Raw genomic sequence first — 27193 nt, 5'->3', positions numbered from 1 at the left:
TGTCCATAATCGATTATATTAGTAGAAATTACAATGTTTATCATTTTCCTACTACATTCAAAAACTACAAGTTGCTTTTTAAGTATTCTCCTATTACAAACAAGAATTACAATTTGCAGCATCATCAAAACTTGTCTTCAGGTTTTACCAATACTCCCTTATTGGTAACAAATCCCTCCAAATCTCACCTCGATAATTGAAAAGTACACAATTTCTTGGACATACATATTACAATTACATTAAAAACACGTATAACAAAGACCATCCCCAGTAACACCTTCAACCATTTTTCCAACATAAGAACCCTTTTCTCTAAACAAGTTATTTTCATCTTTTCATCATCAGTTTCTTCCATCTTCATCACACTTTGTTCCATCATTATCAAACTTCCATATGCTTGTTCATTTCTTCCATTCTACTCCTTTCTTCTCCGTACAACACATTTCCTTCTTCTATTACTTCTTCATTGCACCAGCGAAAGAAGTTGCAGACAACGAAATCTTCGCCCCTACCCTGTTGAACGACAATAGGCACACTCCCTCGTCAAAACCCACAAAAATAAACAAACATTTATGCTTATATTAAACTGACCTTGAAGTTAGGGCATCCCCAAAAAAATTTTCCCTTATTTTTAGGGGTTCTCGCACTGCGTAAAACTGCAATGTGACCACAGAAGCAAGTGGGTTGTACACCTAACCTCCTAACACTGGCACTGTTGTGTTGGAAGTCCAAACCCATACACTTGCAAGACGAAGATGAACGAGACATTTTCTCAGCTGCACAGTGCACAAACATAAAACAATGGCTACCAACGACAACAATATTATTATTCCAAGTGGATCACATTGAATTTATAATGCACAATGGGAATCGAGGGTTTAAACCAAACAAAAACATAAAAAAGACATAATAACATAAAATATAGGGAAAATATGAAAATATAACCACGAAAAGTATATACTAAATTTTCAAACATTGTTCAAGCATAGAAAAATATACTAAAATATATTTAAATATTAAATTAGTTTCATAAAAATAAACTAATCTTCCTAATCTAAGTCAGATGTCTCCATAGACTCATCTTCTGTTATATCGTCTTCATCATCAGATTCACTTGTTGAGGTTTCAACTAAATTGTCTTCATCTAATTTGTTGTGAATCATGATCAAAGATTTTTGAATTATGGAAATTGTTGTTGAAAGCCTTCGAAATTGATCCACAAAAAATCTTTCAAACTCAGTATGTGGAGTGAAGGTAGAAGGAGTTTCGTCAACATCCTTGAACACCTAGCCATCTTTTGTTTTCTTTAGGCCATTAAAGGTCAATTTTTTTTTCACTAGTAAGATCAACTTGATGATGCTTCAATACACTGCTGATAAAAACACCATACGACAGATTATGTCCATGCCTACTAGCAATTTGAATCATGTGCTCACTCATAATAGCAACTTAATTGGTTGGTATCCGTGTTTTTATGGCATGAACCAAAAATAAATCTTTAGCAGTTAGACGATCACGTATATATCTTCCAAGTAGTATTACCCAAGTAAGTACAAAAGCACACAATTTTTCTTCCATTTCCAAACCATCAAGTAGATACGGCTTGTATACCTTTAGTCGTTTTGGATTTCTCAGAAATTCCTTATAAATCTTCTTCTTGTTGGTCCATTGTTTGAGTTCAGAATTTCTTTCATGAGACCTGAAGCCTTATGCTTTGAAACCAGTAAAAGATAGCCATATTTCATCATTAATTTTAATATCGACACCTTTGACCCGAGAGCATATAACACCATCGACAACCTTCAGATTGTGGTAGAACACTTCTACCAGGTCAAGATAGCAATCACCGGTCATTTCTACAAATTTTTCAAGACCAACATCTACAAGCCAATATTGAAAAGGAAACCCTTTGATGGCAACCCCAAAAGGGACTTCCCATCCCAAGAAGCATCAACCACACTACGACTATGAAAGGGAAGTTGAATACAAACTTAATCTTTTCTTTCTAAAGTCTTAGCATCTTTCTCTTTGCTAAATAACCTTTACTTTGTTTTGTAGGTTCTTAATAAAGAGGAGACACCATGTACATACAACTAAGGAAGGCTGCCAAGAAGGACAACCAAGGAATCACAAAAGGAAGCCAGATGACGCCCTAGCGACCCTCTCCAGGGCGCCCCAGCGCCCCCTCTCCAGGGCGCCCCAGCGCCAGACACTGCAGAGTCTTCTTCTTCACTTGGATTACTGACCTGGCATGCTGTACCTTGCGTCCCAAGTCTCTCAAACTGCATAGCTTCTTCAGCAAGCTTCTTTTACACTTAGAGTAGCTTGCTTAGCACGTTTTTGAGTCACTCCTTCATCTATAAAAGGAGGACTCTTCTCTTTATAAAACTTCAACTTTGAATTGATAATGAAATGCTGTTGAGATTTCTCTAGACATTATTTTCAGAGTTCAACTTGCTTATGCCTATTCTGCACATTCTCATCTAGCTTCCTTCCCTTTTGGAAGGCTTTCAGAACTTGAGATTCCTTGTTTCATCTACACACCTTCATTGAAACATTCATCAAACACTTACCGTGCCACATTTTGCACCTTCATTCCGCTACCACCTCTAGTTTTGGAAGCTGTTCGTGATTGATTTGCAAGGAAGCTTCCATCACCCTTGCTTTCTAAATAATTCCAGATCTTAGTACTTGTGATGGACCACCTGGAAGAGTTTTCTATAACATCCAAATTTGTATCGTGTTTTGACATCACTTATCCACCCATTTGGACTAGCATTTCTTACAACTTGTGCAACCTTCTTTCCACGCCGTGAAGATGAAGAAGCCATTTGAGAATAGGATTTAGAGGTATAGGGAAAGGTTACAGTTTAAAAGTTTAGAAATATATTTAGTTTCAATATAACTTCAGCATAACACGTCCTATACCATTAGGACTCCATGTTCTATAGTTGAAATACTTGGAAGTTTAAATGAAAACATCGAAGCCCCATAAAATTCGACGTTCATTGATGGTAAATATTTAAACCAGCGCGCCATTCTTTTATTCTTTTTTTTTCATTAAAACACAAATATTATGGAAAATCTGAAAATAAAATATCAATTGTCTTCAAAATAATAATAAGAAAATCAAACTAAATATTACTATCCCAAAACTAATAAAATAAGATTTAAACAAAATTATTAATAAAACCCTAAAATTTAGGTTTATCACAACATTATTGTGAGCCAGAAGCCAAAGAGTTACTCCCCTTTTAATTCTTTTTTCTTTTTTCTTTTAAACCACCAAGATTACGTCGAATTCTTCGGGGATTGACATATTATTTTTCTGCTAGAAGCCGAAGAGTTTCTCCTTTTTAATTTCTTTTTCTTTTTAATCAAACAATTACTCCATTTTTAATCCAACAGTAAACGAAGAGTTGTAATACTTGGACATTTCAATTTAAATACCACCAATAGTACGTTGTAATACTTGGACTTTTCAGAAGTAAAAGGTTAACTCCAATCTGCTGAACCGCATAGGATTACTCATTTCATTGTAATGGAAGAATCAGTTCAAAGAGATAACAAAAGACAACGCACAGAAGATGACAAGTCTACAATTTTTCAAATCAAATCACTTCCCACAGACTTATTGGTTAATGTGGTTGCAAAGGTAAGTTTTGAATCTTGGATTGATCATTACAACGTGAAAGTATGCTGTAGAGATTTTTTGAATGCCACAAAAGACAGTTATATATGGCAGCAAATTTCTTTAGAAAAGTTTTCGTTGATTCCATGGTCATGTAAAGAAGCAAGGGCATTTGATATTTTCATGCAAAGTTGTAAAGAGGGTGGAAATATTGAAGCTTTATATAGAGAGGGATTAAGAGAAATAATTAGATATAAGGGAAATATTGAAAAAGGCATTAATGATGTCCATTAAAGGGAAGTTGACGTATTATTTAATATTACGGCAAAGGTGTCTCCTTTTTTTTACTTTTATCTTTTTTTCTTTTTCCTTTTTAACCTGAAATAACACGTCCATTTTGAAAATATTCGACGTCCTCTATTAATTCCTAGAAGGAGATTATGAATTTTATGATTTGAAGTTGTAGCATTCTGAAAGGCCTTGGAATTGTAACAAGTTAACACAATTGTTGTTACAAGAAATTTTATAAATTGATGTCTACTTAAATAATTACTGTTGGGAAAGGGCTGATATGGGCTTCAATAATTAAAGGCAGTCTACTTAAATGATATATGGGAAAATGCAGTTTGCTGCTAGAAACGAAGAGGTTGACGTCAATTTCTTTAGACTTCCAAAGTGTCTTTTTGGTTATATTCTTTTTTCTTTTAATCAAACAAAAAAAAATGAATTCCTTGTGCATATGACGTATTATTCGTTATTAGAAGGCAAAGGTCACTCTTTTTTTTTTCTTTTTCCTTTTTAAATTCCCATAGAATGTCAAACTTTAGGGGTCTTCGACGTGAAAGGCATTTGAGTGGTTGTGAGCATTAATTTTGTGTTGTTACCAGAGTGGTTGTGACATTATTATTGACTCTATAAATATAATGCTTAACTCTATACAATTGTACAATTTGATCGTCATTGAATGATTCATTTTCTAAAGTTTCATTAAGTTTTTTTCTCTGAATCAGATCCACTAATTCTGTAGAAAACAACTTCATGAAACTTAAAAATTGAATCATATGATCAAGAAACTTCAAGTTATAAAAGCAGTTCCAGCCCTTCCAAGGGTTCTACAGTTTTTGAAAAAGCACTTATCTTCTTAATATTTTTCTTTCCTCCAAATTCCTGTTGTTCAAATTCTTCTTCCCATCAAATATGTGCTCTATCAGAAGGAGATTAATAACAATCCAGAAATAGAGGATTCTGATGAAGAGTCTATTGAAGAAGATTTTAGGAAGACGTCTGAATAAGAATAGGGTCTTAGAGACATAGTACTAAGTTGTGATGTCCTTGTTTGTTCTATTTTATTATGTGTTCTTCTTTTTGTGGCGTTATATTCCTTGGTTTTAAAAAAATAATATTTCTGGAAAAAAAACATCGAATTGATAAAACAGTTCAACGTTATATTTAGACATTACGTGTTCAAATAGCTTTTGTGATTCTGAAAGAGTTGATAGAAAAACAAAGAAAAAAGTTAGCAGTTTGTTATGAGAAATTAAAGGAATGGAAGTGGTAAAGTTTTGAAAGGGTGCCAAATATCCAAATGTATTAACCTCTTCTTTATTTGTGTTGATCACTCCTTCAAGCTTTTCAACAAGACAAAGAATCAAACTACAAAGAAATGACTCGTTTTTGTCACCTTGAAAGATTTGATAGAAAAACAAAGAAAAAGTTAACACAGAATTTGAACATGTTGGGAGCCCTTCAAAACGTCAAGGCCACAATTACAAGGATGTTTTACCGATTGGTTGAAAAGAAAAAAAATACAAAAATAATATCTGGAAAATAAAACGTCAAATGCGAAGAACAATTCGACGTTTTGTGGTTGGTTTAAAAGAAAAAGAAAAAATAACAAAAAACAACTAAATAATAAAACGTCGATGCCAGTTTAAAATTGACGTTTTATTGGTTGATTTAAAAGAAAAATAAAAGAATAACTACTAGATCTTTTGTTATTGTTGATGTCAATTTCTTTAAAACAAAATTTAGTATTTATTTATTTTGTATTGGAAGTCAGATGTTTCCTTAACTGAAGTTATGTGATTACATAGGTTTCGTACACCAAGGACAATCACGTCAGTCCCCGAATTGTTCGACGTTCTACATTGGTATAAACGTCGAAACCATAAAGTGGGCGACGTTCTGTTTGGTTTAAAAGAGAAAAGAAATAAAGAATAAAAAACGGATTCACTCTCTGTCATATAACACGTCGAATATTTAGCATTGTGGACGTCAAATGTGGGTAGGAGTAATAATGCTGGATGCTAACCACTATTTCGTTATTTTTTTATTTTAAATTGAACATTAGTTGTTTCTTAAAATGATTTTAAGTGTTTCTAAGGTCATTGGTTTACATTGTTCTGACCCTTATTTGACGTTATCACATTTTAGATTACGTCTATATGGGCTTTGTTTGTCGTAAATAAATATTAGACAACGAACTGTTTTAATAAAGGACGTGGAGCGGTTGAATTTATTTACGGTAATGCCACCGGTTACTTTTAACGTGGCGTATTGGGCGGTGAGACGTTGACCGCGTGACGTTATAACTTGTTTTTGCACTAGTGGCTGCTTCTAAAGCTTCTGAAGTGTTCTCGAACTTAGAAAACACTTTCAACTTGACCACCTAAATTTGTGGAAATTTGGATTAGCTTCACAGGCAATTAGAAAACTTCACCAGAAAAAAAAAAAAACAGGATTCTTATAAATAGATTGAGCATAGTTTTCACACTTTTTTCACTCTTGGATCGCCACCTGCTCGCTCCACCGCAGCGGCACAATGCCCACCGCCACCCTCGCCTCATTGTGCACCTCCAAGAAATCTCTTGCTGTCGATGGTGGCAGAGCCAAAGCAGTAACCGGCGACGAAGGGTTGGACGTTCACGAGCCTGGAATGACCAGCTGTAACGTGACAGTCAATTTCTGAAAAGAAAAGAAATGTGGTAGAGAGTAAAAAGGGAAGCTGGCTCGCCGTTTGTCACGTTTGCGCAAAAGTTAACGTCGTCCAATTTTTAAGGATTAAACATAAGAATTTCAAAACTATAAAGATTAAAAACAATCAAAATTTCAAGTAGGAACTAAATCCAAAATCGTATGGTACTTAAGGGAAGAAAAAAATATATAACCCTATAAAGAATGGATACCCTTAAATTTCAACATTAAAACCTAACAAGTTTAAATAAGCACATCAAAGTAGTAACGTGAGTGGGTATTGGGCCAAGAAGTTCTGAAAATCAGAAAGAGCAATAAAGGGGAAAAACGGAACTTTATTTATGTGGAGTGCAGGAGAAAACATGTGGAGGTGCAGGAAGAAAGTACGATCCCAAAGTGGGCTTGGGTAGGTAAAGCGGGCTGCACAGTGTCTCGGTGGATTAACGAACGACACGTAAGTAACCCTTTCCCTCTTACACTTTCCATCCTAATGCACAAAACTCATCTTTCTCTCTCTTCTCTGCGCTTTGCCCTAACCAACCTCCACAGATCTGTTATCTCCATTTTCAGTAAGCTTCTCTTTTCCCCTGTTCCACCAATTACAATATGTGAAACCCTTCACCCTAATCTTCTCTCTCACCTTTTTTTTTTTTTATTCATCATGAATGATAAATACTGCTTAACAATTTCGGCTTCGTATGGAATGCCGCACGGTTCACTATTTTAATCATAAACGGTTTGCTATTCAAGCTGTCTTTTTTATTTTGTGTTCACGATCTTTTCTTCTTCTTCTTCGTTAAATCTTATGGTTTATCTTTCTGGATTTTTCGTGTCTTGCTCGAGCTGAAGTGGCATGTTTGAATTCTGGACCTTAGATTGTAAGTGATGGTCACTGTGCTTTGTGTTGAGTTAAAAGTAGATTTCAAATTAGTTAATTATGATGGGACATAGGGAGGTTGGTATCGTTTATCTTCTTCCCCTGGGGTGGTCCTGTGACGGGTAAGGAATCGACTTCAACTCTGTTTTGTCAGGGGTTTTATACACGTTCTGGTTGTTTGTTGATTCAGCTTCTTGTGGATCTTCAACATATTCTCTTCAGTTTATAGTGGACCTGTATTCTGATATGTTGGATATTAGTGGAACCTACCTACTTTATGGACTATAGGTTCTGTTAATTTTCTGTTGTTGTTTTCATCCTAGACCGTTTGGTTGGCGTTGCGAATAAGACAGTAAAAGTTATTGTGAAACATATGATGCACACTCTGGAATATTATTTTTCCATTTTAGAGGAATATGCTTGAAGAAAATGCTAAGATACAACCTCCTCCCGAATTCTAATTGTTTGTTTGACTAATATAATGGATTTATAATAATTTAATCTTTGGGAACTTATTCTTTCTGAAGCCTTGTTAGAGTTCTGACCAAATCAAAAGAATATGTAAGTGGTTTGCTTAGTCTATTTCTAATTTTATTTTATACGTGAGTTGTTGTCCATTTATGTTCTCCATGTGGGTGGAATCTTTTTCATTTTGTGTTTTTTGCTGATATATTATTCGTTTAGTGGAAAAGATAAGTCTCAATTAGTATGAGTGTGTAAAGTTTATTAATATGAAGGGTTTTTATTTGTTGTTTGAAGTTGCTTCTCACTCTGGAGCTATGCAAACAGACACAAAATGCATTAAAAAGGCATTTAATGCAGCCAAGATTATCCTAGAAGAAAATAGTTGTTTGTCTTGAGGTTTGTGCCTGGTATCGTATAATATAAGTTCTAGAAACCTTTTATAAACTTGTTAACGGTAGATGGTTGTGTTTCCCGGGTATTGTTTGGTTTGTTTGTATGGATACTTTGGGGGATGTCCAGTTAGGGGTACCTATTCTGATTATGGATTTTTTGGCAATGATTTGGATCGACTTAAACAATTTTCTAATAACATGCTTTTTAACCCCTGAAGTACTATTCATTCTTCTCATACCAGAAAAAAAAAATGCACTTGTGGCTAACTTTCTCTAACTCTTTTTCCATAGTTCATATTCTGACAGCATTTCATTTTTTATTCCTATTGAGTTGCCAAAAGTGCGAGTTCACTTCACTCTTGTCTTTTTCTAAAATGTGTATTTTTCTTAGTTTTCCTTTATTGCAGTGCAATTCTGTTTTGGGAGGATTCCTAGTTCTCTTGCATTTCATTCTCTGCGTGGTTGTTCCATGAAGTTTGTCCTAACACTGAACTTTTGCAGGTGCCTCGCATCTTTTTAAGGCATTACAAGTTGTAGATACAGTTACTACTCAATATGGAGCTGAGTACTATAAAAGAAGCTTTTGACCGTGTTACTAAGAAGCAAACGTTATCTTGTTCCAAGACTCAAGAAGCGATTGATCATATCCGACAGGAAATTGAGAGTGTTTTAGATACAATTCAGTCAGTGAATAACGCTGATCATGAACTTGATTACAAAGCCGTCATGAGTGAGCTCAAGGCCAGTTTACTTAAAGCTGCTCCACTTTCTCAAATGGAAGGTACACAAAAAGAACTCAACAAGTATGGAAGACTTCTTGAAAAATATTTCAATCCTGATATATCCAAGGCTTACAGAAATATCGACATTGATATTCATACGTTAAACCAAATAATTGCCAACCATTTTTACCGGCAGGGCCTTTTTGAGATAGGGGACAATTTCATGAATGTGGTTGGAGAGCCTGAATCTGCTGCCATTATGAAATCCCCATTCCTGGAAATGTATCAAATACTTGAAGCCATGCAGAATCAGAACCTAGAGCCAGCCCTCAACTGGGCTGCAACAAATAGTGACAAGCTTGATCTAAGTGGATCTGATATTGTGTTGAAACTTCACACAATGCAATTTGTGAAAGTGCTTCAAAATGGAAGTAGAGAGGAAGCCCTTAGCTATGCTCGAACACAGCTTTCCCCTTTTGCTTCCCGTTACATGACTGAGATTCAGAAGCTTATGGGTTGTCTTCTATGGACCGGAAAGCTTGATCGATCTCCTTACCATGCTCTACTATCGCCATCTAACTGGGATAAGTTGGCTGAGGAACTTAAAAGGCAGTTCTGCAATCTTCTGGGACAGTCCTACAATAGTCCGTTGAGTGTGACTGTAGCAGCAGGCATCCAGGTTTTGCCATCTCTCCTCAAATTTATGAACGTCATGGCAGGGAAGAAGCATGAATGGCAGTCCATGAACCAGTTACCTGTACCAGTTGAATTGGACAGCGAGTTCCAGTTTCATTCTATTTTTGTTTGTCCTGTCTCAAAGGAACAAGCAACTGGAGATAACCCTCCGATGTTAATGGTCTGTGGCCATGTCCTCTGCAAGCAGTCTATCTTGAAGATATCAAAGAACTGCACAAAAGTGTTCAAGTGCCCATATTGCCCCTTTGATATTGATGCAGGACAATGCAGGCAGTTATATTTCTGATATCGATGGATTTGTATGAAACTCTTGTATAAACTGAATCATGTGTTAGCATAGGTGTAACCGTACATGGCTCATGGAAAAAGCCGATTCCTTGTTGTGATGTCTGTATTTAATAAATTTGTTGTAAATAGAAATTCTTTTTAATTTGGATATATGCAGCAAGTCCATCGGTGATTAATAATCACCAGCAATCATTTGAATAAGCTCTGATACACTTTAAGTTAGATTTTCCTCACCTAGTTGCTTGAACCAATGAAGGAAAGTAATGTCGAAGATATCTCAACAAACATAAAAGAAAACCGCAGAAGAAGAAAATCTATATATTCAAGAGATCGATCAGGCTACCTCATAAACAAATTTTCTAATTACTCTGATTGTTTAATTTACTAGACAGCATTATACATTATAATTAGTTTATGTCCTTTGAGTGGATTCTGTTTTGAAAAACTTGTATTGCTGATAAAATATGGAGAGACTTAATGAACAAATAATACTATTGGTTCAGTAATCTTGTATATAAGATTATTGTTATATTATTACCTTGAAGAGAGATAGAAAATACTAGCAACTAAGTAATGAGCAGGTTTTTTGGTGGTAGAAAAGATCCGACATAACTTGCATTGTTTGCAAATTACTAAAAAAAGATTGTATCTTTTCTATTAGGAAAATGATTGTAAACAACAGATTTGGACAACATTTAGACACAGGACACATGTCTAAATGTGATTGGTCCAGATGGAAATTGATTTTAAAATTAAATGTTCACCTGGCATAGAGAGAAGGAGGGCAAATTTTGAATCTAAAATGCTTTTCTGAAAATTTCTCGACACATTTGAGATTTGAGAGAGAAGGAGAAGCGTTGGAGAACTCAGCCACCACCGCCAGTCACGATCTGGTTCCAACCTGCCACCACTGTCGTCGGACTTCCGCTACCGGAGAACTGCCGTCCGTCCGTTGTCTTCCCTCCACCCAGCATCGCGTTTTCATTTACTCGACGACAGAACCCTAAACCCAAAGCCAAGTGAGTCTTCACTTTTTTGCTCAGCTAGATGATGAATAACTGTTTCTTGCTTTCTCTATTTTTTTTTTCGAATTTTATTTTGTGGTTTTGGTTTTGTTTCAATGCCTGTGATTTGAGGAAACCTTTGGTGGGAAGTTGCACAAGGGAGAAATGTCTCCTGAGAAAGCTGTCTCAAGGAATCAGGATGCAACTAATAAGCTGGTTTTCTTTGAGGGATGTAATTATGCCTTTGATTTGGAGGATTTGTTGAGGGCTTCCGTTGAGGTTATGGGAAAGGGAACGTTTGGAACTGCATACAAGGCAATACTAGAAGAAGCTACCACGGTTGTTGTGAAGAGATTAAAGGAGGTAGTTGTTGGGAAGAAGGATTTTGAGCAGCACATGGAGATTGTTGGAAGTCTTAAAGCATGAGAATGTTGTTGAGCTCAAGGCATATTATTATTCCAAAGATGAGAAACTCATTGTATATGATTATCACAGTCAGGGGAGCATAGCTTCCATTTTGCATGGTACGTACTACCGTTTTAGCTCATGGAAATTTGTCTTGCAGTTGACTTATGTTCTAATTTGCAATAATGCACTTAAATCAAATCTTAGTAGAGATATGTATAGTCAAATCCACCAATTTAGATGAGCAAAATTCGTCATAAAAGCAGATGTGTTGACTATTCAAATTGCTTCTATGCATGTTCACATTTCTGGCTTAGTTGTAGTCACTGACAAGCATGTCTAAGTGTTTAAATACGAAGGAATTAAATTCTCTTTCTCTACATTAAACTTTGAGCATATACTTCCATAACGTGCTGATACATTTATCGCATTTTATTCTCTCTGATTTTTCTCATTTGAACTTGTATCGTGCAAATCAAATGCTTATCAGTATGTTATGATGTTTTGAAGTGTGACTGTTATTTGACTTCATATTATTTACAAATGGTAGTTAAAGTTATTCAAGCACTCAAATATTGAACATGTTGTATTTCAAAAGAAGTCAAGATTCAAACGATGCAAATAAACTATTTGTCTTGAAAATGCTAGTTTGGTACGCTAACCACATCTAGTTATACATTGTCCTTACATGTAAGATGCATTATTCTTTCTGAAAATTTCAGCCAAGAGAGGAGAGGAGAGGGTGCCTTTAGATTGGGATACAAGGTTGAAAATAGCCTTAGGTGCTGCAAGAGGCATTGCTCGTATCCATGTTGAGAACGGTGGCAAGCTGGTACATGACAGTTCCAGATAACAAAATGAGAAATTTATTACGCTGATTGCAAAATCCAAAATACAATTAAAGACAAAGTAAGAATTGAGATTTTCATTAGGCAGAAAAGATTATTGCGTATGTTATTGGAAAAGGATGAATTACATGTTCAAATATGTTGTTATATAAGAAAAGAACGAAAAAAAAAATTGACTTAGTCATTGTATGTGTATGTGTAGTAATTGATGTTTACTTTGTAAATATAAATTCATACTTGGACTATGTTTTTTTTCAAGTACAAAATCTTGCATTGCCTTTTGGACATTTGTTGAATTGTTCCGAAGATAATAAACTGTCGTTGGAGGTACAACACTTGCAAACTCCAATCAAACCAAACTTGTAAGTTTGTAATGTATATTTTTGTTAATATAATATTTTATTGTATCATTGATATGTTAAATATCATTATTTTGTTGTTCGACTTTGTTTGTTGTAGATTTGATTGTGGAATAATTGTTTTAAAAATTATGAAGTTGTGGGATGGCATTGAGAAATACGATGGAAACACAATGTCCACTTATACAAATGTAAGGTGCAAAATTTTTTATCTTGTGGACCTTTCATATAAATGTTGCATTTTATTCAAATATTGTGCATTTTTGTTTTTGCAGGATGAACTGCAACAATTTAGGGAGCAATATGTTTGTCAAAGGATTTTGGATGTCGCCAATGTGCGAATGAATCAAGTGTTGCAAGATTTAGACATTTTGTAGATATTTTGGACAATAGTGATTTATTGTTTGTTTAGAACATTTTGAATATGTATTGATGCTGAATCTGCATTTATTTTCTTACGAATGTTAAAGGAGAAGTACTTGTTACATTTATTCGTAATGAAATTTGAAGATCAAAATGATCCATGTTTTAAATGTTTGCACTGCAGTATCCACTAAATTTGGATGTCAGGATTTGTGAAATATTGTTTGTGGAAAGAAATATGAAAATTAATTCCTTTAAGTGCTAATGATGAAAATAATTGTTTTGACATGACTTTGAATTGGAAAAAAAGATGAAAAACAAATTATGCAGTCCTAAATGACCATCATGTTCACANTTGATCTCTCTGTACAAAANCCTCACTTGAAGTACCCACTTATTTAGTCTATGGTACCTATTGTTTTCCTGCACCATGAGTTTTAATAAATATGGATATTTTGTCATGTGTTTGTTCATAAATTGTTTAGAAATTGGTTCCAAATTACTTCTAAGTGGAAAAAAAGATGAAAAACAAATTAGGTAGTCCTAAATGACTATCATGTTCACAGTTGACCCCTCTGTACAAAAAACTCACCTGAAGTACTCACTTATTTAGTCTATGATACCACTTGTTTTCCTGCACCATAGGTTTTAACAAATATGGATCTTTTGCCACGTGTTTCTTCATAAATTGTTTGGAAATTGGTTCCAAATTACTTCTAAGTAGAAAAAAGTATGAAAAACAAATTAGGCAGTCCTAAATGACCATCATGTTCACAGTTGACCTCGCTGTACAAAAACCTCACCTGAAGTACCCACTTATTTAGCCTATGGTACCACTTGTTTTCTGCACCATAGGTTTTAATAAATATGGATCTTTTGCCACGTGTGTGTTCATAAATTGCTTGGAAATTGGTTCCAAATTACTTATAAGTGAAAAAAATGATGAAATTGAGTGGGACTTTAGTTTGAATAAGTGGGTACTTGTGTTATAAGTTTTGCATACAGTGGTTCCTTGACTTCTAAATTCATCTTTGAACCTCACAAAAATTGAGTATCATGTCCAATAACATTTTCTTAAGACAAAGATGCATCGTCCTCATGGTAATATTCAATCTAAGTCAGTAAATTATTAAGTTAAACAACAAAAGTAACTTTAAAACATTAAGTGGGACTTTAGTTCAAATAAGTGGGTACTTGTGTTATAAGTTTTACACACAGGGGTTCCTTGACTTCTAAATTCATCTTTGAACCTCACAAAAATTGAGTATCATGTCCAATAACATTTTCTTAAGACAGGGATGCATCGTCCTCATGGTAACATTCAATTTAAGTCAGCAAATTATCAAGTTAAACAACAAAAGTAACTTTAAAAAATTAAGTGGGACTTTAGTTCGAATAAGTGGGTAATTCTGTTATAAGTTTTGCACACAGGGGTTCCTTGACTTCTAAATTCCTCATGATAACATTCGACCTAAGCCAATAAGTTATCAAATTAAACAACAAAAGTAACTTTAAAAAATTAAGTGATACTTTAGTTCGCATAATTGTGTATTTATGTTATAAGTTTTGCACACAGAGGTTCCTTGACTTCTAAATTCATGTTTCAACCTCACAAAAATTGAGTATCTACAAAATAACATTTTCTCAAGACAAGGATGCATCGTCCTCATGGTAACATTCAACCTAAGCCAGCAAATTATGAAGTTAAACAACATAAGTAACTTTATAAAATTAAGTGGGACTTTAGTTCGAATAAGTGGGTACTTGTGTTATAAGTTTTGCACAGAGGGGTTCCTTGACTTCTAAATTCAACTTTCAACCTCATAAAAATTGAGTATCAATTCAATATTATGTTATCAGTTTTGCACACACACCTGGTGATGGAATCCTCCCTGACGTAGTCCTCTTTTTCTTAATTTTTACATTTTATTGTATCTGTAGTGTAGCTTGCAAAGAGCATGGGTTACTATAAATACCCAGCTCCTCACTTGTACTATTCACTTTTGAGATTAATGAGAATTAGATTTTTGAAACCCAGAATTAATTCTCTTTTGAAAGTCATAGGCTAGAGAGTCCAAAGACTCCCTCTAGCCAATCTTCTTCCATTTTCTTCACTTCTTCACCATCACAGAACCTCAAACCTAGGGTTTCCTCCTCATTTTCCACTTTTCTTCAAATTTCACCAATTACTTTCCATTTTCTACCATTTGAACCACTTTCCACCGATTAATCTAGCTTTTCCACCGTTTAATCTGTGATTTAAACCGATTAATCGGTGCATTTTGCATTTTCCCCCATTTCTAGGGTTCCATAGGTCAGTGTAGGGTTTTTGTTCCGATTAGGGTTCGTAATCGATTATTTCTTCGTTTACAACATTTTCGCTGCGTCTTCTATGTCGAAGAAGCTTCTATGTCACCTATCGGTCCTCTTCCTCAAGGCGTCTTCCATCACCTGGTATAAATTTTACAAGGTTGCACTGCCTTTTTCATAAATATTTTGAACTTGTAATATTCAACATCATGTTCAAAATCAATTCATTTCATCAACCATGAGAAAAACATCAAAAAAGCATGACTCACATTGTGACAATCGTTAACGGATTCCAATGTTTTTCATATGCAACAACATTTTTCAACAAGATAAGAAACATCATCATATTAAATCAAATCTACATTTCCTATTCTAATACAAGTTATTCAAGCACTCATTGTTTTCTTCTAACATGTTCAGTATAACAGAAATTAATTTATCCTTATCTCCTTGTTTGTTCATCTACAACAGAAATTAATTTATCCTTATCTCCTTTATTTTACTTGTTATATGGAAAACCATGTTTTTGAACGTCTTTGACCACTCCATAACAAAGCTCCTCTTTGGACACACTAACTTCAACAACAACCTGCAATTCCATTAACAAATTTCATTTCATAAAACAGAAAATATTAAATACATTGCACCAACACACTCCTCTAATCAATGACTACTCACCCATCCCTTTGGTTGTTTGTTAATTCAGCTATTATAAGTGCACATACCCCAGTTGTCCAACAAAGAAAAAGGTTGAGAGGTCCTTAGATGGACAAATTACTGAGATTGTTTACAAAAGTAGTCATAATCATCCCAAGCCTCAGGCTAACAAGAGGAACTCATTGTCTGCCTCATCACTTGCAATAAACAACGTCAACAATGAAATAACACAAGCCACTCATCACATGGATTCGGTTGCAACTCCAGAAAAGTCATCCATATCAATGGAAGATGACGACTTTGGTAAGAGCAAATCAGGAGGAGATGAGTTTGATAATGATGAACCTGATGCCAAAAAAATGGTGAGTTTTTTAATTTTTTTTTCGTGTGATTCACTTCATTAATGGCGTGTTATTATCCCTCCAATAAAAAAACTATTTTTTTCTTTTATCAATATTACTCCAGGAGAATAGAAGGTGAAAATGAGGGTATATCAGTTGTTGGAAGTAGAACAGTGAGAGAACCCAGAGTTGTGGTTTAGACAACCAGTGACATCGATATTCTAGATGATTGTTGACGGATTGACAAGTGTACCAAATCGTACAAGTAATATAAATGGTAAGACCAAGTATCGTTTTCCCAGGAGACTCGTATGACTTCCTCGTTCGCGTGAATTAAAATAATAAGACTTGAGAACTTAAAATTTATAAATTGGGTTTGAGAGCAAAAATATTAACATGCAAAATAAATGTTGATTCAATTGACAAGTGAAAACAATGGATGGATGGATGTTGTTGGGTACTAACAATTTCATCTATTCCACTCACTCTTACATACTACCATTGATTATTAGATTGATTCAATTGTTATGCGACTTTCTTAGCCTCCCCTTAACCCGATCTCTCGGTGAAAAGGGCCTAATATTAACTACTGGCTTGCTATCCNTAGCCTCCCCTAGTAATTAATACCGCATTATAAACAGAAGTTAGCGCAATTGGTCGTCCTACCCCTATCCCTAGGTGGTATTGCAAAATCAAGAGATTACTCACCAGTTCATGTCATTACTGCACGTCCCCATGTCAATAACGACAAACAATAATATACCGAATGAGTTAAACGGTAAAAGCCTTAAGCACAGATGATAACCCAACAATAATCAATCAAAGCATATGGCGACCATATAAATAATCAATAGTTTCAATAAAAGAGAGTATCAAAAGATTACATTGAATTCCCCAACAACAATAGGGTTTAGTTCACCATAGACATGGTGAAACTAGATGAAAAATGGAAGAAGAATGGAAGAGAAAATCCCAGAAAAGATGAAAAGGAGCCTAAGCATCCAAGAGATCCTCTCCAGATAGCAAAATTAGGTCTGGCCGTCTTCCCCTGTCAAAACAATGACTCTGAATTCGTAATAGGGTATTTATAGGTGAGGAGCGCATCAAAAAACAGGCTCAAGCCCAACGTACCACCACCCGACGACAATCGTCACCGCCCGACGATTTCCCATAAGCCTCAGAACCGCCCGGCGGTACGGTCAACCACCCGGCGGTTTGGTCAACTTTTTCTGGTTGACTGGTTGACTGGTTGACTTTCCTGGTTGACTGGTTGACTTTCCTGGTTGACTAGTTGACTTTTCTGCATTCTGGTTGACTTTTCTATACTGCAACCGTTTGATCTTCAACCTTTCTTTCCTTTTCTTGAGTCAACGACCTGTATCTTTACTCCATTCTTTACTTTTGTCAAATTAGCTACAAAACAATGCAAAATAAGCATAAAATCGCTAAAAACAACTTTTGACTTTCTCCAGACTCATTTATTCAGTTTTGCTTGATTCTAAGCTCATTCCGAGTAGTAAAGGGTGTAATTTGGTCCAAATTGACATATGAAAATCACTGTTTTTCAACCTTCATCAATGATGGATACAGATGGAGGAAATATGGGCAGAAAGTAGTAAAGGGAAATCCAAATCCAAGGAAAAAAGCTCTTTTTCATCTCTTTCTTTATATATATATATATATATATATATATATATATATATATATGATAAAAATAAGGTTTAAACCATTTAGTTGTCCCTATTTTCGGAAGGTTTTCCCATTTTGATCCCCGTCTTATTCGAATCCCCAATTGAGTCCCTATAAGTGCTAATTTCAATCAATTAAGCCCCTGCCGTTAAATTTAGTTAACGAGATTAACTTTTTTGCACAGTTGGGAGGATGACCTGTTAATTTCTATAAACGTGGCCTATTTAGAGTTGAAACGTGGCATGATTTGAGTCCCATAAGTGCTAATTTCAATCAATTTCAACTCTAATTCATGCCACGTTTTAACTCTAAATAGGCCACGTTTACAGAAATTAACAAGTCATCCTTCCAGCTGCGCAAAAAAGTTAACCCCGTTAACTAAATTTAACGGCGGGGGCTTAATTGATTGAAATTAACACTTATAGGGACTCAATTGGGGATTCTAATAAGACGGGGATCACAATGGGAAAACCTCCCAAAAATAGAGACAACTAAATGGTTTAAACCTAAAAATAATAGTCCAACATTATGAAAATTGTTCTACTTTAAACTTTATCAAGAATAGTGTACAGAGAACCCCATCAGAGTTTTCAACTAATGCTACTTGGAATACAATAATATTTTGTGTAAACAACAAAAGTAATCTGGTGAGAAGAGAAAAAAATAAGAAAGCGTATTAATACAATAAGAGATATATAATATCTGATATGAAAGAAAATAATATAAGATTTAATAAGACGGAAAAGTAATAATATGGTANGGTATATANTTTGATAATGGAAATAATACAAGCAATATTCAATGAGTATTTATACTGGTAGAGTTTACAGTCCTTGACTATTCAAATGTGCCATACACACATGACAAATCCACGATCATAAATCTACACCAAGCATAGCAGAGCAACCAGAAGAAGACCAAGACCTCATTGCACAATACAAAGAATATCAATACAGAAGAGGGGAGGAAAACCCAGACAACCTTACAATTCTTGAAGCAAAAGTTTTTTGCAAAATAATCAGTCAGCAAAGAGCAAGACTATTAAATGGTGGGTTTCATAACTCAACACAATATCAGTAAACTCCGCCGCCAAAAACTGAGTATAACTACATCTGCATGGAAACACTCAGACTCTCATTTGAACATATATAGATAAACAATGCAAGAAACCACAAAGCAATCGATTAATTTGGTGACTGAATTTCATGTACAACTGTACTAGCATCAAGTTCTGAGACGGAATAGAACCTTCAACAACCTGACAAAAAATATAATTTGCAGCAACAAAACACCAACGAGGGTTCACCTAAAGCACATTAAAATTGAATTCCAAAATGATCCGCACTGAGAGCCACCAAAACAACCGAAGTAGTAATCACCACGGAAGCATGCAACAGAGCCTCAAATTACAGACATTGAAACAAAACCAAAACCACAAACTAAAATTCGAAAAAAAAATAGAGAAAGCAAGAAACAACTATTCATTATCTAGCTGAGGAAAAAAGTGAAGACTCACTTGGCTTTGGGTTTTGGGTTCTGCGTCGACGAGCAAATGGAAACGTGATTCTACGGAAATTTAGAAAATGAATAATAGAAATCACAGTTAAAAGAAGGGAAGACAGCGGACGGGCGACAGGTCTCCTTCGGCGGCAGTGATGGCCGGTCGGAACAAAATCGTCACTGAGGGTGGTGGTTGGGTTCTCGAACGCGTTTGGCTTCTCCCTCTCTCAACCGTTTCGAATGCAAAAATTTTGCGAAATGCATTTTAGATTCAAAATTCAAAATGTGCGTCTTTCTCTCTGTGTCACGTGAACATTTGATTTTAAAATCAATTTCCAACTGGACCAATCACATTTAGACACGTGTCCTGTGTTTAAATGTTGTCCAAATATGTTGTTCACATATCATATTCCAATAATATATTCAAACAATTGTCATTTTTCCTTCTTTCCTGTTTATTTTCGCCACCTCCTCTTAGATGAGTGGTTCTGCTATTGTGTCCGCTGGAATATTTCCGAGTTAGTACTCCACGGATCAATTCTCCTTTAACCATTTCAAGTTAGTTTAGCTATTGCTAGAGTAGCAATAAACAAAGGATATTTTTACTCTAATTGAAATTTCGTTTATAGAATGCAATTAAGAGATTACGTCTACTGTCATTCTAACAAAATTGTCTAGAGAAAATCTTAGGACGTCAATACTATTTTATTAAAATATTTTTAAAGAGTTTACGTAAGAGTTGTACTTCTATAAAATTTGAACCTCTCAGATCATCTTAGTACATTATATCACTGACAAATATAAAAAATTGTGAATAACTTTTCTTTTCAACTTATTATCTCCTTTAGACCAATGTAGAAACATTCATTTTTCATACCCGACTTTGAAAATTATTTCAGAAAAATATTATTTTAAAGTTTGAGGACCAAAATATATCAAAGTTCATGTCAGAGATGAATTTCAATTTTGGAAATTTCTTCTTGCATCTCATATTTGTCAAAATTTCAATTATACCTTTAGTGTAATTATACATTTCAATTTCGCAATCCATAACAATTTTGGATTGAACAATCCATAATGCAAATTTACATTCTAGACTATATAATTTATAATGCAAATTACGTTCTGGATAGAGATGCCAAAATAGGCTCGTCCGACCCATTTTTGGCCCACCAAAATTAGGTTTAGTTGGCCCAGCCCGATGTATGAAAACAGGTTAAGAAGTTGGACCCGTCTTGCCAATGGATGGGCTTCTGGGTTGACCTATCCCCTTTTTTTATCAACGCTAGAGCTAAGCAACTGTAGATTGTGCCTCTACCACCACAGATCATGAGCTCCAATATAGTAGAGCATCACACACCACCACCACCTGTAGGTCACTAGAGAGATTAAGAGCCAAACAATTGTAGAAATTGGTATCACAAAGTGGAAAGGATTTGGAAAAGCGTGTTACGGTCAATAACCAGGAGGGGAGGGATGAATTTGTTCTTTTAAAAATTTTGTTTTTCTTTTAGAACTTTTATCAAACAGTAGGTAGACAAAAAGTGCAGAGATAGAGAAAATCACACAAAGTATTTTACCCTGGTTCGAATCAAAAGACTCTACTCTAGTTGTTAATCACTATAAACAATGATTAACCTTTTTTACTAAGATATCGTTTTCAGATTACAATCAGAATATATAAAGATGAAGGACAGAGAACACCTTCCTTCGAAAAACGAACAAAAGAACCTGCTCAATTAACTTGAAGAAAACTTTTTCGACCATAGACACATTAAGTGCAAGCTTTTCTTATTCACAAGACTTGATTATAGCACACTAACACTTTGAGAACTTCCTCAGACTTTTCTCTATTCTCAAAATGGCTTAGATAAACCTCTAAGAGGTTTAGGAAGGTGTATATATAGCCCAGGGGTCAGAAACTGAAAAGCCAACTCCCAACTATCGATAATCGATTATCATAAGTGATAATAGATTATTTGCAGGCGTTACGAGGTTTTCAAAAAGTGATAATCGATTATCCTAAGGAATAATTGATTAATTACGCGACCTGGGCAAAATTAAATCAGACAGTGATAATTGATTATACTGTGAAATAATCGATTAGTTGCACGAGCAATCTTTTTCTATTTTTACTCGTGATAATCGATTATCACACGAAGTAATCGATTATTTGTGCAAAGATTCTCTTAAAAAAGAAAACTTCTAAATACTCTTACATAATCAAAGTTATTCCTATACAATTATTTCTACAAAATTCTTTTAATGTAAATACAACAAGAGTCTTCAATTCTTCATCTTTTAACATCATCAAAACTTTAGTAGCTTGAAGATACCAATGCTCCTCATTGGTAATAATCTCCCCCTTTTTTATGATGATCAAAATATCTTCTTGTTTAGAGCATTTCTAATTTTCTGCACAGATTCAAACTTACAAACACATAAACATGTTGGTAATAACAATTCTAATTAGAAGGTTTTGTTGAGATTGTTGACAACACAATATCTATATCACTCTGGTTTTTGATGATGACAACACATTGCTTAATAACACACATATGTTGTTGGTGTGTTACATGTTCTTATGCTAAATGTTTGATATATCTGTTGAACATGTTTATGTGCTGTATTGCTATATGAATGCATACATATTGAGCTTGTAATTGTTACATCATTTATGGATGCATTGCACATGTTTTAATGCACGAAAACCACAAGCACTTTTATGAACTTATAACTGTGTGACAAAGCTGCAGTAAAGTCGACTCCATCATTAATAGATTCGACTATACTAAAGTCTTTGTACAGATTTTGAGAATCAATGCTTTGTGAGATTTTGAGAAGAAAAGAATTTCAAAATGATCTTACTTGTCGAAGTCGACTATGTGCACTACATATTCGTCTACATTAGTTGTTTGATTTGAAATTCTGTTATACTCTTGTACTCTAACGACTATATTTTAAAAAGTTAGTTGAGCATTGAATAGTAGGTCAACTGTATTAAATGAGTTTTTATTTTGGTTAACCGAATCCTACCAGTTTGACTGAACTGTTATAACTGTCATAACTCAGTTGACTGTATTAGTAGCCTATTCGACTCAAAGAATGTTTGTTAAAACAAAAATCTATAAATTAACTGAACACAAAAATGTTCAGAGACTTTTGATGATCTAACAATTTCTTTTCTTTTTCAGATTAATATCTATGATCTGAGAGCTCCAAGAATTCTCCAAGAAGAAGGTGGTGATCTTTCTTGAAAGAGATTCAAAGGGAGACTGACTACGCACACATTGCTTGATCACATTCTGCACAGTAAAGGTGTTTCTGGTTGATCCACATTCTGGCTTGGCTTCCTTGAAGTTTGCTTCATTGGACTTGTTGTGATTACAGGGGATAAACTCGTGGAGTCTTGTGCACTTTGACGATTGTTGAAAGTGGTGTTTGGTAGATTACAGGAGAGGGGACATCTTGCTGCAAGTCTTGCTGTGTTTGCTGCCTATAGTTTGGTTAAGGGTTAGTGAGGAGATTTATATTTTTGACGTGGAGGTCTTCTATAAATTCCTTGTTCTGAATCTCGTTCAAGAAAGATCACCATCGTCTTCTTGGAGAATTCTTGGAGCTAAGAGAAATCTGAAACAGAAATGAAATTTCTCAGTTCATCAAAAGTCACTGAACAAACCTGTGTTCAGTTTATTTATAAATTTCTGTTATACAGTCAGATTCTCAGTCAAATGTGCTACTAACTCAGTCGACTATACTATAACATTTATAATAGTTCAGTCAACATAGTAGCTCACGATAAAAAAATAACAAAACACATTCAGTACAGTTGACCAAATCATCAATGCTCAACTAACTTTTAAAAATATAGCCGTTAGAGTGCAAGAGCATAAAAAAATTCCAAATCAGACAACATATATAGTCAAATATGTAAAACACATAGTCAACATCAACCATGTAAAACATTTTGAAATTCTTTTCTTCTCAAAAATACACATAGAACTGATCCTCAAAATCTGCACAAAGACTTTAGTATAGTCGAATCCATTTACAATGTAATCGACTGTACTAGAACTTTGTCACACAGTTAAAAGTTCGTAAGAGTGCTTGTGGTTTTTAGCTTTAAAACATGTGCAGTAAAACATATTAAATGATGCAAAGCACATAACACGTAAAACATATAAACACGTTCGAGATATATATCAATTAGTCAGCATAGGAACATGTAATACAGTTCATAAACATGTTCAACAGATATAACAGGTAATATGCATAAGAACATGTAATAACAGGTAATATGCATAAGCAATGTGTTGTCATCATTAAAAACTAGATTGATATAGAAATTTTGTTGTCAACAATCTCAACAAGGCTTATATTTTGGTAAAGAAAAGACACAAAAACACCCATTCTCACACCTTGGAGGCGGACTTTGGATGCGAAAGCTCTAATCTTTCAATTCTAAGGTTATCTCTTTCATATTTTCCATTCAATTCATATAGTTTCACCATCACAATGGTGAACTAAAACCCTTTGTTGTTGGGGAACGATGTAATCCTATTGAAACTCTCTTATATCAAAGTTCTTATTTTATTCATATACTTTAGTTATCAATAGTTTGAGTTTTCTTCTCTATACTTTATGCTTGCATTGTTTAACTCATTCAATGTCATGATCATTGATTTTTTCGATATGGACACATACGGGGAAATCTAGACATGAGGGAATTCTCTTGATTAACAATATTACCTAGACATAGGAATAGGACGGTCAATTTCTTTAAGCTTCTGTGCACTGAAATGCATGACTAATTACTAGGGAGACTAGACATAGTAAACTAGTAATTGGGAGTAGGCTCTCTTCGTCGAGACATCGGGTTTAGAGTAAATTAGAAAGTTGCATGAACATTGATAACAAAGTTGAACTTAATAAGAATAATAGATATAGGAGAGTGGATTAAGATGAAACCGTAAACTCCAGCAACATCATTCATCTATATCTTTATCTGTTAATTGATTAAGCTTTTGCATTTGCATGTTTATTTTAGTTTTTGCATTATAAACTCTAAATTCATTCTTTTATCAAGTCTTAAGAAATCAATTCACATAAACGATTAGGCCTAAGAGTCCCTTGGGAAACAATATTCGAACTTACTATCTATTTTTTACTTGATACGATCTGGTACACTTGTTAGGGTATTAACAATTATCACATTTTAGAGGAACGTGATCAAGGAAGATATCAAAGTCTTCCAATTGTTGTTTCATCCAAAGAATTCGTGCACAAAAATTTCCAGTAGCAATGTATTCTGCTTCTGTGGTAGACAAGGCTACACACGCTTGTTTCTTTGAGTTCCAAGAGACTAAAGAACAACCCAGAAAGTGACACGTTCCACTAGTACTTTTCTTATGTATTTTATAGCCCCCATAATCAGCATCTGAATATCCTATTAGACTAGTTGTTGCTTCAGAAGGATACCATAATACAAAAGAAGTAGTTCCTTTAAGATACTTTAGAATTCTCTTAATAGTTGTTAGGTGGGATTCTTTAGGATTGGCTTGGTACCTAGCACAAACACATAAACTCTGCATAATATCAGGTCTACTAGCTGTGAGATATAGTAATGAACCTATCATACCTCTAAACATGGTTTGATTTACTTCCCTATAGTATTTAGTTTGGGAGATAAAGGTACCTCCATCCATTTGTTTTATCTGTAGTCCTAAGAAGAATGTTAAATCCCCCATCATAGACATTTCAAATTCTCATTGCATTAAATTAGCAAATCCTTCACATAAAGAATTATAAGTTGACCCAAAAATGATATCGTCTACATATACTTGAGCTGTTGAGATTGTTGACAACACAATTGTCGATGTGTTACATGTTCTATTGCTTATTGATTGATATATTGTTGAACGTGTTTTTATGATTATCTTTATATGTGAATGCACATTACTGAGCTTGTATATGTTACATCATATCTAGTTGCATTACACATGATTTGAAAGAAGAAAACCACATGCACATTTATGAACTTACATTGTGTTGCATTACTGCAAGCTGTAAGTCGACTTCATTATGGGGGAAGTCGAATTAAGCTCGTGACTATGCACAAATTTTCAGAAACAGTGCTATGTGAGATTTTACATTGAAAAGAATTTCAAAGTGAACTATAGTGTCGAAGTTGACTATGTGCGCCACGCATTCGACTGTATTGGTTGCTTGATTTTAAATTTTGTTATGCTCATGAACAGTAACAACTATATTTTTAAAAGTTAGTTGAGCATTGAAAGTTGGTCAGCTGTATTGATTGAGAAATTAATTGGTTTCATTGGATTGCTGCTGTTGTATCTTAATTGTTATAACAATTATAATATAGTCGACTTTATTAGTAGCATAATCGACTACAGGAGCGTCAGATTTATAGAAATCTATAAATAGACGTGATTTGAGCTATTTCAAAGAACTTTTGGAAATCTAACATTTTCATATTATGTTTCAGATTGTTTCTTTGAACATTAGAGCTCCAAGAACACATCAAGAAGACGGTTGTGATCTTTCTTTTAAGAGTTTCTGAAGGAGAATTGATGGCAACCCCTTTAGGGTCTTCCCATCCAAAGAAGTATCAACTTCAACTAAGACTAAAGAAAGGGAAGTAGAATAAAGATTCCCAAAACTCTTTCCTTATCTAAGTCTTAGCATGATTCTCTTTACTTAATACATTTACCTTGTTTGTAGGTCACTAATAAAGATTGGGACGTATACCAACACATCCTAGGGAGCTCCCAAGCAAGAAGGAACAAAGGAGGCAAAGAGGACTCATTTCCAGCTAGTGCTCAATGACACATTGTCAACGCTCAGCGGTGGCAAGACAACAATCTTCTTCCTCATTTAAGCACATGTTCAACATTGAACATATGGAACATATGGCCAGCTGGATAGCTTCCCCTGCACATCTTAGTTCCAACACGTTTAGAATAAGCTTTACATAACTTGTGCTGCACGGTTCATAGATCTTATTAGTCTATAAAAAGAGAGCTTCATCACTTGTAAATTTAGCTTGAATGGTATCAAGAAATGCTGTTGAATTGTCCAGCCAATTCTTACTTTCAAGTTCAATGACTTGTGCCTTATTAGCACACTTATCCTCTAGCTTCCTTCCCCCTTGGAAGGTCGTTTGAGTTAGAGAAACCTCATGCATACATCCATTCCATCACCAAACCTCCACTTGGCTTGCGCCAGAAACCATTTCACAAACACTTGGCGTGCACCAGAAACCTCCTTCATTTTCTCCATTCTGCTACGTCAAGGAGCCACTCCTTCTTGAAGATTGGAGTTGCTTCAATCATTTGGTAGTCAGAGCCAGGATGTCCACGCGGTTCTGCACGAGCTAAGTCACTCTTTCAATCGTTTTCTTCACTTTCGTGTTGTATTGCTCTATATTTGTCACTGTTTCATTGTTTTTCAGTTTCAATTTTGCATTTCTGTGGATGTTTGTTCTCGTTCACTATTCTATAACTTTTGTTTCATCATTTTAATCGGTGCATTTCTTTACTTGAGTTCAAATCCAACTTTATTTGTAAGATTCGAGAAAAATAGGAGTTTTAAAAATAAAGTAGTTTTGAGACTTTGAATTTTGTTTAGAGATTAGTGTTCTTGAGTTTATATTT

The 27193-nt window shown here is 34.6% G+C and overlaps 1 protein-coding gene and 1 pseudogene across 3 annotated transcripts; both read left to right on the top strand.

The window, feature by feature from the left end:
• The first annotated feature begins 7054 nt into the window (after positions 1-7054).
• On the top strand, positions 7055-10233 carry LOC106754805 (protein RMD5 homolog A). 3 transcript variants are annotated; one of them, XM_022778061.1, is made up of 3 exons: positions 7105-7173; positions 8241-8342; positions 8840-10233. In XM_022778061.1, the coding sequence occupies exon 3, from the start codon at positions 8894-8896 to the stop codon at positions 10040-10042; it is 1149 nt and encodes a 382-aa protein (XP_022633782.1). In that variant the 5' UTR covers positions 7105-7173; positions 8241-8342; positions 8840-8893; the 3' UTR covers positions 10043-10233. The 3 variants fall into 3 exon arrangements, with proteins under 3 accessions (XP_014492360.1, XP_022633782.1, XP_022633781.1); XM_014636874.2 differs by lacking the exon at positions 8241-8342 and having other exon boundaries at positions 7055-7173; XM_022778060.1 differs by lacking the exon at positions 7105-7173 and having other exon boundaries at positions 7187-8342.
• A 2558-nt stretch (positions 10234-12791) lies between these two features.
• LOC106754812 lies at positions 12792-26366 on the top strand (annotated as a pseudogene).
• Positions 26367-27193: the final 827 nt, after the last annotated feature.

This window comes from Vigna radiata, unplaced genomic scaffold (assembly GCF_000741045.1).
Source record: "Vigna radiata var. radiata cultivar VC1973A unplaced genomic scaffold, Vradiata_ver6 scaffold_270, whole genome shotgun sequence".
Classification (NCBI taxonomy): domain Eukaryota; kingdom Viridiplantae; phylum Streptophyta; class Magnoliopsida; order Fabales; family Fabaceae; genus Vigna; species Vigna radiata.
Note: the sequence above shows the minus strand (reverse complement) of the source record. Positions and strands in the feature narration are given on the sequence as shown.

Coding starts and splice junctions, on each gene's coding strand:
- LOC106754805 (XM_014636874.2), top strand. CDS start 8,894: ATGGAGCTGAGTACTATAAAAGAAGCTTTTGACCGTGTTACTAAGAAG.